Genomic DNA, 11,339 nt, shown 5'->3' on the forward strand with positions numbered 1-11,339 from the left:
CTGGCATTAAAAGGCTCCAGACGTTGTAGCCCAGTTATGGTCCTGGGGTTAAGTACCTATACCTTCCGCTCCTAACAGGTCGGTCTTTTGGGTTATATTGGCTAGTTGCTAAACTTTTGGTATCAGAGCAAGCGCTACGTCCCGACTTCGAGGTCTCGCATGCGCAGTTGGACCACACACCCCTGGCAGGGCACCGTAAAGGAGTATGGGCTCCTGACCCAGTCCCCATTGCTGTGTTAAGGTCGCCGTGGTCATCGGCTCGGGAGGGCGGAGTGTACTATTATGGTCATGGGGTTAAGTGTCTATGCCTTCCTCTCCTAACAGGCCGGTCTTTTGGGTAGTATTGGCTAGGTGCTTAACATAAATGTCAAGCACCTAGCCAATATTACCCAAAAGACTGGCCTGTTAGGAGCGGAAGGCATAGGTACTTAACCCCATGACCATAATAGGCCCATCTTCTGGGATTTCAAGGCGCTCAGTATGACTTTTACGGCTGCTCAACATCATATTACACTTCATGGTACACATGCTCCTATGCCATGTACTCTTCAAGAAATTCAGGTCTAGGACGCAGATCACTGTAAGTTAAATGCTTTACTTATAGAATTTGGTGACTTATTTTAGGCCCCTACTGCACTTCCACCTATCCGACATTGTGATCACCGTATACAATTGAAATTGGGTACTGAGCCAGTGGTGGTTCGCCCTTACCGCTACCCATAGTTACAGAAAGATGAAATTGAGCACCAATGCCAGACTATGCTCGCCCAATGGATTATTCAGCCCAGTAGGTCTCCCTTTTCCTCCCCAGTGTTACTCGTCAAGAAACAAGATAAATTATGGAGGTTTTGTGTTGACAACAGAGAGCTCAATGCTCATACCATCAAAGATAAATTTCCAATTCCAGTGGTAGATGAAATGTTAGATGAATTGCATGGGGCCAACTTATTTACCAAGCTGGATTTGAAATCAGGATATCACCAGATTCGAGTTCACTCTTTGGACGTGGACAAGACAGCATTCCGCTCACACCATGGGCATTTCGAGTTCTTAGTGATGCCATTTGGTCTCTCTAATGCACCTTCCATCTTCCAGGCCCTCATGAGTGAGGTATTTCGTTCTCTCTTAAGGAAGTTTGTTCTTGTCTTTTTCGATGATATCTTGGTTTATAGTAAGCACTGGGATGAGCACCTTCAGCATTTGTGCTAGGTGTTCACTCTCCTATGCTCCCATCATTTGGTTCTCAACCAATCCAAATGCTCTATGGGAAGTTCTGAGGTAGCATATTTGGGCCACGTTATATCAACATCTAGCGTGAAGATAGATCCTAACAAAATTCAGGCAGTGGTCGACTGGCCTACTCCCACATCTGTCACAACATTACCGGGGTTTTTGGGTCTAGCAGGTTAGTATAGAAAATTTATTCATAACTATGGACAGATTGCAGCTGCACTCAACAATCTCCTTAATCACAATGCATTTAGTTGGTTAGAGACAGCAACATCCTCCTTTGAGAATTTGAAGACAACATTATCATTAGCACCGTCCCTCCAGCTTCCCAACTTTGATGATTTGTTTGTTATTGAATGTGATGCGTCTGAAGGGGGTATTGGCGCGGTATTACAGCAGCAAGGCCACCCATAGCTTATTTTAGCAGGCAGCTCGGCCAACATCACCACAAATTAGCTACCTATGAAAGGGAACTGATCGGGTTAGCCAAAACTATTCTGAACTGGAGGCCCTATCTCTGGGGGCATGCCTTTATCATATGGACTGATCATTGCAGTTTGAAGTACTTACTCGAGCAGTGTCTCACCACTTCACCCCAGCAATATTGGTTGAGAAAATTGATGGGATTTGATTTTAGTGTTGAGTATAAACCTGGCCACCTCAACGTGGCTGCAGATGCCTTGTCAGAGACCTACCTGAGCCTCAACTACATGCAATCAGTCAGCCAAGATTTCTTTTGCTGGACTCTATTCGGGATAAAACACAGTAGCACCCCGAGCTGTTACGGTCCCGGATCTGACACGTGGATTCTTTGGGAGGATCTACAATCTGCCACGGGTTATGGGTCTTCCAGGCATTACCGTAGGGGTAGTTGGAAGACATGGGGAAGACGAAAACAAAGATCAAGCCAAAGGGAAGCTTGAAAACCCTAGAGCTCGTTGAGGAGAACTCTAAGCCTCTTTACGCTAGATTTAACCTAATTCTTAATACTTCAATGCTTTTCCCTTTTCTCATTACTCTTACCCCTTAAATAGGGTTCACCCTGTTAGGGTTTAATAAAATATTACAGAAATATCCCTATGAATAAAATATTCGTAAAATATCCCTATTAATAAATAATTCCAAAAATACCCTTGTGACCTAAAACTGAAATAAAATAAAGTAAATTAAAGAAAACACTAAAATAATAATGTTATTGCGTGCATAACACGAGCTCCTCTAGTTATATCATAATATTGAGTAGAACACACTGGATAGCAACTGGACCATTCAGGATCGACTCATCTTGGCCAATCATTCCCACCATATTATCTACCTTTCATGACAGCACACATGAGGGCTGGTAGAAAATGTATTTTCATATCAGTCATGATTTTAATTGGCGGGACATGAAACGTAGTGTGGCGGACTTTGTGACAGCATGCCAGATTTGTCAATGGAACAAAGCGGAGTCCTTAAGCCCCGCCGGGTTGCTCCAACCCCTTCAGTTACCTTCATAGGTATGGGTAGATATATCTATGGACTTTATTGATGGAGTTCCCCCATCCTCGGGAAAATAAGTTATTTTTGTGGTGGTCGATCACTTCTCCAAATATGGACATTTCTTGGCCCTGGCTCATCAATATACAGCGACTCATGTCACCCAGCTCTTCATGGATCACATTGTCAGACTACATGGCATGCCAACATCCATTACCAGTGACAGAGATGATGTCTTCACCAGTACTTTCTAGAAAGAACTCTTCAAGCTGCAAGGGACAAAGTTGGCATTCTCGTCAGCCTGCCTACCATAGACAGATGGACAAACAGAGGTAGTCAACCGTACAATTGAGATGTACCTCCGTTGTTTTTTTGGGAATTTGCCTAAAAGTTGGATCAGGTGTTTCGCTTGTGCAAAGTTTTATTATAACACATCGTACGACACTGCACTCGGCACAACTCCTTTCAAAGTCGTTTATGGCAGAGATCCCCATCGGTTCTTATCATATGACCATGGCTCTTCTAAGGTGGCAGCACTTGACCACGCATTGGCAGACCATGATGCCATGCTCAGCCAGGTACGCACTCATTTACAGGAATCTCAACTTACAATGAAAGCAAATTATGATAAACAACATTGAGACTTGGTCTTTTCTCCAGGAGATTATGTGTGGCTTCATCTCCAACAATACCGCCAGCTCTCCCTTACGGCTTCCAAATGTCACAACTTGTCCCCTAAGTTTAATGGCCCCTTCCAAGTCCTGGAACGCATTGGCACAGTAGCCTACCATTTGCAGATTCCACCTGACGCAAAGCTCCATGATGTTTTCCACGTCTCTCAGTTGAAGGCCTTCACCAGCGACTCTCCGTTGCTCCACAACCCTTTGCCACCACTTCAGGAGAGATGTGTGTTATCTACTCCAGCTCAGATGTTCCAGGCTCGCCGAGTTCAAGGTGGCTGGGAGATTTTAGTGCAATGGGCCGACACTGACCCACTTGACACTATATGGGAGCCTTTGGCATCTTTTAAGGCTCTCTACCTCACTTTCGAGTTTGAGGGCAAGCTCTTTCTTCAGGAAGGGGGTGATGTTATGGACTCCATAGAATCCAGAGTAACAAGCAGATGCAGGAGTTAATTTTATGTAATTTCTCTTTCATGTATTAGGATGGCTTAATTGTAATTTCTCATAACTTATGCCCTTGGTTTGGGGCTGAATGTTTTGCATCCCTAACCTTTTTATAAAGGAGAACGGGTAGGAATGGAATTCAAGCATTGAATTGGAAAATAGAGTAGAGTTCGGATTCTCCCTTTCTGAGGTCCAAGGTCGAGTCTTCTTCTAGGCTCAATCCATCCCACACCATTGCATGCTCGAAGCATAGAAAAATCATCTCTTCGTCAATAGCCAATTTGGAGGAAAGAGGAGAAAGAAGGGTGACGAGATCCATGACAAGGGCAGATCCTAACAGACTCCCCCTCAATCACATATCTTGGTCGTTGGACTATATAAATATCTTCACGTATATCACCATTTAAAAATGCATTTTTTACATCGAGCTGATATTTTGGCCAAGATGAGTTAGCAGCAATAGAGAGGATGATACGTATCGAGTTCAGTTTTGCAACTGGAGAGAAATTCACTTCATAATCTATCCCATAGCACTGAGTATAACCTTTTTCAACCAAGCGTGCTTTAAGGAAAGCAACCGACCCATCTAGGTTGTGTTTCACCGAAAAAACCCATCTGCAACTAACCAGTCTTTTCCCTTTTGGGAGCGATGCCAATGTCCGTGTTTGATTTTCATATAATGCATGCATTTCTTCATCCTTACCCGCCTTCCATTCTGGATGGTTCAGGGCCTCTTGATAGGATTGTGGTATGGAAACAGATGAAAGAGAACCAAGAAAATGAACACACAGAGAAGATAAGCGATGAGAAGACATAAAATTGGCAATTGGATGAGATGTATTGCAAGAACGGGTTTCCTTTCGTAATGCAATAGGCCGAGTATCAAATTCAGGCCCAAACATAGGAGAAGGAGAAAGACTTACCTCAAGTGGATCAGATAACTCCACTGGTGAGGGGACGACCGGTGCTTCAGGGGGTTTAGTAATATCATCTTCATGAAACGGTACAAGCCGGCATGGAGTGGTAGGAGGAAATGTAAACCCTGGAGGAGCCTCATGTGAGGAGTAGAAGGAAGTGTCTTCAAAGAAAGTTACATCCCGAGATACCATCAACCTCCGAAGTGTATGATTATATCAAGTATATCCTTTTTGAGTTCGAGAATACCCCAAAAAAATACACCTCAGAGACCGAGGATCAAGTTTACTTTTATGTGGTGAAGTATCATGAACAAAACAAGTGCAACCAAATATTTTAAGAGGAAGAGAAAATGGATCTTCACAATGAAACAAAATAGAATACGGAGTTTGATTTCTAAGTACTAATGAAGGTAACCTATTGATGAGAAAACATGCTGTAAGAATAACATGAGGCCAATAAAAGTAGGGTACTTTCATGGAGTGGAGGAGGCCCCGAGCAACTTCAAAGAGGTGACGATTCTTTCTTTCAGCAACACCATTTTTTTGAGAGGTATAGGCACATGATGTTTGATGAAGAAGCCCATTACCCTCACAAAATTATTTAAACTCATTAGACAAATATTCCATAGCATTATCGGATCTAAGGATTTGAATTTTTTTTTCGAATTGAGTTAGAACCATTACATGAAAGTTTTTTAAAAAAGAAAGAATTTCTGATCGTTCTTTAAACAAAAACAACCAAGTCACTCGGGTAAAATCATTCACAAAAGTAAAAAAATATTGAACCTGAGAAATGTTAGAGACCTTTAAAGGGCCCCATACATCAGAATGTATTAATGCAAATGGAGCAGTACTAGTAGTTGTAAGACGAGGAGAATATGTAGTCCTAACATGCTTACTTAATTGACATGCCTCAGAATTAAAATTAGACAAATATTTAAGATATGGAACTAAAGAACGAAGTGACGAGGTAGATGGATGACCAAGCCGGTTGTGCCACAATTGAGCCTCGGATGTAGTTGATGAAATAGCAGCTACTAGTGGAAGAGTAAAATAATATAAACCCCCTTTTTCATGACCACCATCAATCACCTGTTTCGTATGTAGATCCTGAAATATACACGAAGATGGTAAGAAGGTGACAGAACAAATTCATTTTTTTGTTAATTGACTAATAGAGATCAAATTTAACAGAAATTGAGGAAAAAATAACACATCTTGGAGAAGAATAGACACAGTAAGAGAGGATGAGCCCTTGCCAAGCACCTTGGTTTGGGAACCATTAGCAATAATGACCAATTTATGAGGAAGACATGGAGACAATGAATGGAGCATGTGTTTGTTACCTGACAAGTGTTCGAAAGCCCCGGAATCAATGATCTAGGAGGAAAGGGTTGAAGTGGAAGAAAGCATACCTGAGGCAATGGTAGTGGCAGCAGTAGGGCCTGGTGGAGTAGAGGACTGATCCAATAAGGATTTCATATTTTGAATTACAGCATAGTCTTCCACAAAAATAGTCACATTTCCGGAATGAGAATCAGTCCTATCCTCCTTTTTCTCAACATTAACTGAGGTTGGATTGGTTGTCGCCCAATCAGGCTTACCATGAAGTTTCCAACATGAATCTACAAGGTGGTTCCGACCACCATAGTAAGTGCACAATTGAGGCTTAGTGCAAGAATGGGTCGGACCTGTTCGACCACCTCTATTGTGGCCTCCTCTTGTATTTCTGCCGCGTCCTCTAAATGGGGATGATGTACCTTGATTACCAGAGAACATAGCTGATGGAGCATCAGTCTGAGAAGGAGGAGATGGATAAGAAATCCATAACAACGTACCACTGATGTCATCAAAAGAGGGAATGGCAGAGGAACTAAGAAGTTGAGTCTTAGCCACCTCTAGATACGACTTAATATTGGTAAGGCAAATAGCCGCTGCTAGGGCATCACGTTGTTTTTCTTGGACAACAATGTTGGTAGAGTATGGTTGAGAAATTTGCCATTCTTTGAGAAGGCCACAAAATCGGGCCAAAAACTCATGAATATTATCTCCTTGTTTGGTAGCCAACATACTTTGGAAAACATCATATACTCTTTGCAAGGAGGTGGTACTAGAATAGAGCTTAGAACATGTGTCCCAAATGTCCTTGGAAGTTTCCAAGTGAACCACATTGTTAGTGACATGCTCTTCCATTCTATTAATAAGCCAACTGATAACCATGTTATCATTTTGGACCCATTTATGGTAGACCTCATCTTCTTCATCAATAGGAGGAGGGATTTTGATAACATGACTGAGAAGGTCTCAAGTAATGAGAACCCTCCATACTGATTGTGACCGGCTGAGGTAATTGGAAAGACCTCTTAGTGGAATTGTTGTAATTCGAAGTATGTCACTTTTATTACTCATATGTCCACTCTCCATGTTGATGCAAATCAACTAGTAAGGTCAATTGTCAAAGGGGCTCAAATAACAATTACACAGTGTAATTTGAAGCACCCGTAGACGAAATTAGTCACCAAAACTAAGTAGAGAATATTTTCATGAGAATAAGTACCAAATCATGGAAAAATTGGTGCTTTTGTCAAGTGATAACAAGAACCATCCACTACTCATTTTCTCTTATTTTTATTAAAAAAATATAGAGAAGAGAATAGATGCAACTCTTATCTTTAATCCAAACTCAACCACAAAATTGAGAGCAACTTTAGACAGTGCTTTTCTCGGCAAACTGTTATGGTCCTGGGTTAAATACCTATGTCTTCCGCTCCTAACAGGCCAGTTTTTTGGGTAGTATTGGCTAGGTTCTTAACATTTGGTATCAGAGCTAGCGCTCGGTCACGAGTTCGAATCCCAGCAATGGCGCAGAGGCTGGATTTAAATACTGGTAGGTCGCGCTGTTGTTGCGATGCTGCGGTTGGGCCAGTGTCGTTGCACCGCCTTGGTTGTCGGCTCGTGAAGGTGGGGTGTGATGTTATGGTCCTGGGTTAAATACCTATGTCTTCCGCTCCTAACAGGTCGATCTTTTGGGTAGTATTGGCTAGGTGCTTAATATTTGGTATCAGAGTGGGCTCCCACGTCGCGAGTTTGAGTCCCAGGGCGCACAAAGGCTGGATTAAAATTACTCATAGGTTCGAAAGGGGCAACCTAGCGGAGGGAGCGACCTAGAGAACTGCGAAGGGGCACTAGGAGTAGGCTGCCGCTAGAGTAGGCCACCGGGTTGGGCCAGTGTCGTTATGCCGCCGTGGTCGTTAGTTCGCGAAGGTGGGGTGTGATGTTATGGTCCTGGGGTTAAGTACCTATGTCTTTCGCTCCTAACAGACCGGTCTTTTGGGTAGTATTGGCTAGGTGCTTAACATTTGGTATCAGAGCTAGCGCTGCGTCCCGACTTTGAATCTTGGGGCCCCCAAGGTGGATGCGGGTGGTCACGCACCTGAACTGACCCGGGTTCGACCCGGCTCCGGTTGCTCTGTTGTGGTAGCCTTCGCGGTCATCGGCTCGGGGAAGGGCGGGGTACTGTTAGGGTCCTGGGTTAAGTACCTATGCCTTCCGCTCCTAACAGGCCGGTCTTTTGGGTAGTATTGGCTAGGTGCTTAACATTTGGTATCAGAGCGGGCTCCCACATCGCGAGTTCGAGTACCGGGGCTCGCAAAGGCTGGATTAAAATTACTGGTAGGTTTGGAAGGGGCGACCTAGCGGAGTGGGCAACCTGGAGAACTGCGAAGGGGCACTAGGAGTAGGCCACCGCTAGAGTAGGCCACCGGGTTGGGCCAGTGTCATTACGTCGCCGTGGTCGTCGGCTCACGAAGGTGGGGTGTGATGTTATGGTCCTGGGTCTGAGAGCAATTTATTGGCAAAATAAATTCCAACTCATGGGAATACTTCAAACAAAAAAAAGATTCTATTGCTGAAGTTCAAACGCAAAAAATAATAGGGATAAGTGAGTGCTGGAATTTCATCAAACATATAACGGGCTGTTGTGGACTCAATAGCACACCGAGTCACACAATGAAGGAGGCACCAACAACTCACTCAATAGGATTTATTTCTTATATTTCTTTGAGTAGGATTTATTTCTTATATTTTTTTAAGTAAGAGTTATTTCTACTTACTTTTATATGTAGAGGCATTATGGGGAATTATTGTAACCCTAACCCTAAAACTACATGATGTGATCTATTTAAGGGAAAGGAATGAATGAAATAGGGAAACTTTGAGATTTTAGAATAACCTAGTTTAAACAGGCTGAGATCACTCTTGATCCCGAGTTTAGGGTTTACTCCAAAAATCCAACCTATCCTTCACCCTCCATTGCCATCCATCTTCATCCAACTTCATCCACCATCATCCCTAGTTGGAAGAGGAGCTTCCTGCCCCTTTTTTGAGCCCAAAGAGAGGGTCTTCCCTCCTCCTCAGCGTCAACAACTAGTAGGGGTTCAATCCCTCTTGACGAGCAGCAAAAAGGAAGAGCTGCTAGTTCTTCCACGTGAAGGACTAGAGCAACTTCTCTTGTTGGGGAATCATCATAGAAACAGAGCAAGAACAGCCATCAATGTGATCCAAGGCTGCCCCCTAAGCTAGGCCTTCAATCCTAGCACGAGCTGCACCAAATCAGGGTTGAAACCCTGATTTACGCAAGAACAGGTATTTCTTCCATTATCTCTCCACCTGAATTAATTCCATTCTAGCTATAACTTTAGCACTAGAGTGAGTTTATAAAAAAGGGAGATTGATCAATGGTGGAAGATTAGCCAAAGAAGGGATCTTTAACCCTTCTTACTGAGTTCAGCAACTCAGTACCATGCTGGATTCACACATCCCTTGCCATGTTACTCGATCCATGATCCAGGACCGTAACACGGGCATCCAACAATATAACACACTCCCATAAGTAACGTTAGATTATAGAATTGACAACAACGTATGCTGGAATACCATATCAATAATGTTTGATTCACGTTACATAAAGGTAACTGAATCCAAATAACAAACCGAAAAAACTAACCGTTGATCAATCATGTAATTTTGCTACAAGGTGATCAAGACTACAATATCTTTTTAGTCATACAAGATAGATCTTCACAATGTTTAAGAAGATTATCTTGCCTTGACATGAATGAAGAATTCAAGAAGAGAGAAAAAAAATTGAAACCGTAAAGAGAGAATATGCAAAAAAAAACCAGATTTTACCTATCTCTTCATGGCAGAACTCCTTCTATACACAACTTCTTGAATGGATGACATAACGTCCAAGATCTGATACCATGTAGAAGTTAGGATCCCATGAGAATGACTCTAGGTTAACGTGGAAGAAGTAGGAGAGAAGAGAGAGAAGAGGGAGAAAGGAGAAGGTCGTTAGAGAGGAGAGTTTGGATTAAGGGAAGGAGAGAATGCGTCAAGGGAGAAGAGAGGGTGGCTGGACATTTTTCCAAAGAGAGGAAAAGGCTTGAATGCCTTACATCTTAGCCAATGCTCTTAATTATAGTATTAGCAAGCCCTTAGGGTTACAACTCAATAGATTAAAAGACATACTAAGACAATGTATTTACATCTTCATACCATCCTTATGGAACATACCATAAATAACCACTTTGCCACTCTTTTGACTTGTAGGCTTCTAGCCTTGAACTTGTGGGCTTGAGCCCATCTTCCAACGTCTTAAGGAAACTAATGTAATATGAGATCAAACAAAACAAAAAATATTACGGAAGGAAATACTCAAGTTGGTAAAATCTTTTCTAGATTTTGAAAAAAAAGGAAAATTAACCAACATTAGCAATTGAAAAAGTGAAATAAAAAAGTAAGCTTAGATTCAGATTTTTGCATGCAACAAGAATCCAACATGACCTTTGATTCATCCAATGTGATTATCTCTCTCTAGAAAGATCAGATTGAAGAACGGTTTATTTGGATAGAAGGTAGAATCAAATAGATTTATTTTGAGATATATTTCTCAATGTAAATCCTCAAATATATTTCTACTACTACATGAAACTTTTTTACTGCTTATAAATGCTTCAGATGTTGATTTCTCTTTCTAGAAAAAGAGGATTTCGAGGACTCTTTTTGAGTTGGAAACTATAGTTAAAGATGTTTCCAAAAGTATCTAATTTTCTATAGGAAACATATGGTATGAGAGTAAAACATATAATGAAAAACTGGAATTGGGAAAGAAAGACTTAAGGAAAAATGAGAAACTCATTTTTTCTCCTTCCTCCCTCTCTTTTCCATCTTCTTCTCCTTTTCCATCTTAGATCTTTTCTGGCTCTGATACCATGTTGATTTCTAGGGCCAACAGATAAACCCAAGACATCTCAAAGGAAAGACAGAAGAGAAGAACTCTAGCCCTTAGGAGAGAGGAAAGAAGAAACCAAGGGAGAGATAGAAGAGGAAAAGAGAGGTGCATAGACAATTTTGAGCGAAGAGGAAGAGGCTTGAATGCACTACCCCATGTCTTGATGCTATATTTATAATTGTGTTAAGGTGTTTTCAATGAGTAAAATACCCTTAGGGGTGCATGCTTTAAAAAGAAAAAGACATAAGAGGACATTCACCAACTTGCATAATTACAATTTTGTGCCATCTC

At 42.0% G+C, this 11,339-nt stretch overlaps 1 protein-coding gene across 1 annotated transcript; it reads right to left on the bottom strand.

Annotated features, from left to right (window-relative positions):
• Positions 1-5,837: 5,837 nt before the first annotated feature.
• Positions 5,838-6,973, bottom strand: LOC137954886 (uncharacterized). The gene is made up of 2 exons (XM_068801784.1): positions 6,169-6,973; positions 5,838-5,863 (listed from the first exon to the last, which is right to left on the bottom strand). The coding sequence occupies exons 1-2, from the start codon at positions 6,971-6,973 to the stop codon at positions 5,838-5,840; spliced, it is 831 nt and encodes a 276-aa protein (XP_068657885.1).
• Between the last annotated feature and the right edge of the window lie 4,366 nt (positions 6,974-11,339).

Source organism: Aristolochia californica, unplaced genomic scaffold, assembly GCF_029961685.1.
Source record: "Aristolochia californica isolate CCGP_79_NKW_82.1479 unplaced genomic scaffold, dmAriCali1.0.hap1 SCAF_2, whole genome shotgun sequence".
In the NCBI taxonomy this organism is placed as follows: domain Eukaryota; kingdom Viridiplantae; phylum Streptophyta; class Magnoliopsida; order Piperales; family Aristolochiaceae; genus Aristolochia; species Aristolochia californica.

Excerpts from the sequence above, each read along its gene's own strand:
- LOC137954886 (XM_068801784.1), bottom strand. The coding sequence starts at position 6,973 with ATGGTTATCAGTTGGCTTATTAATAGAATGGAAGAGCATGTCACTAAC. Across the intron at positions 5,864-6,168 it reads TGCCACTACCATTGCCTCAG|GATCTACATACGAAACAGGT; the intron begins GTATGCTTTCTT and ends TGTATATTTCAG.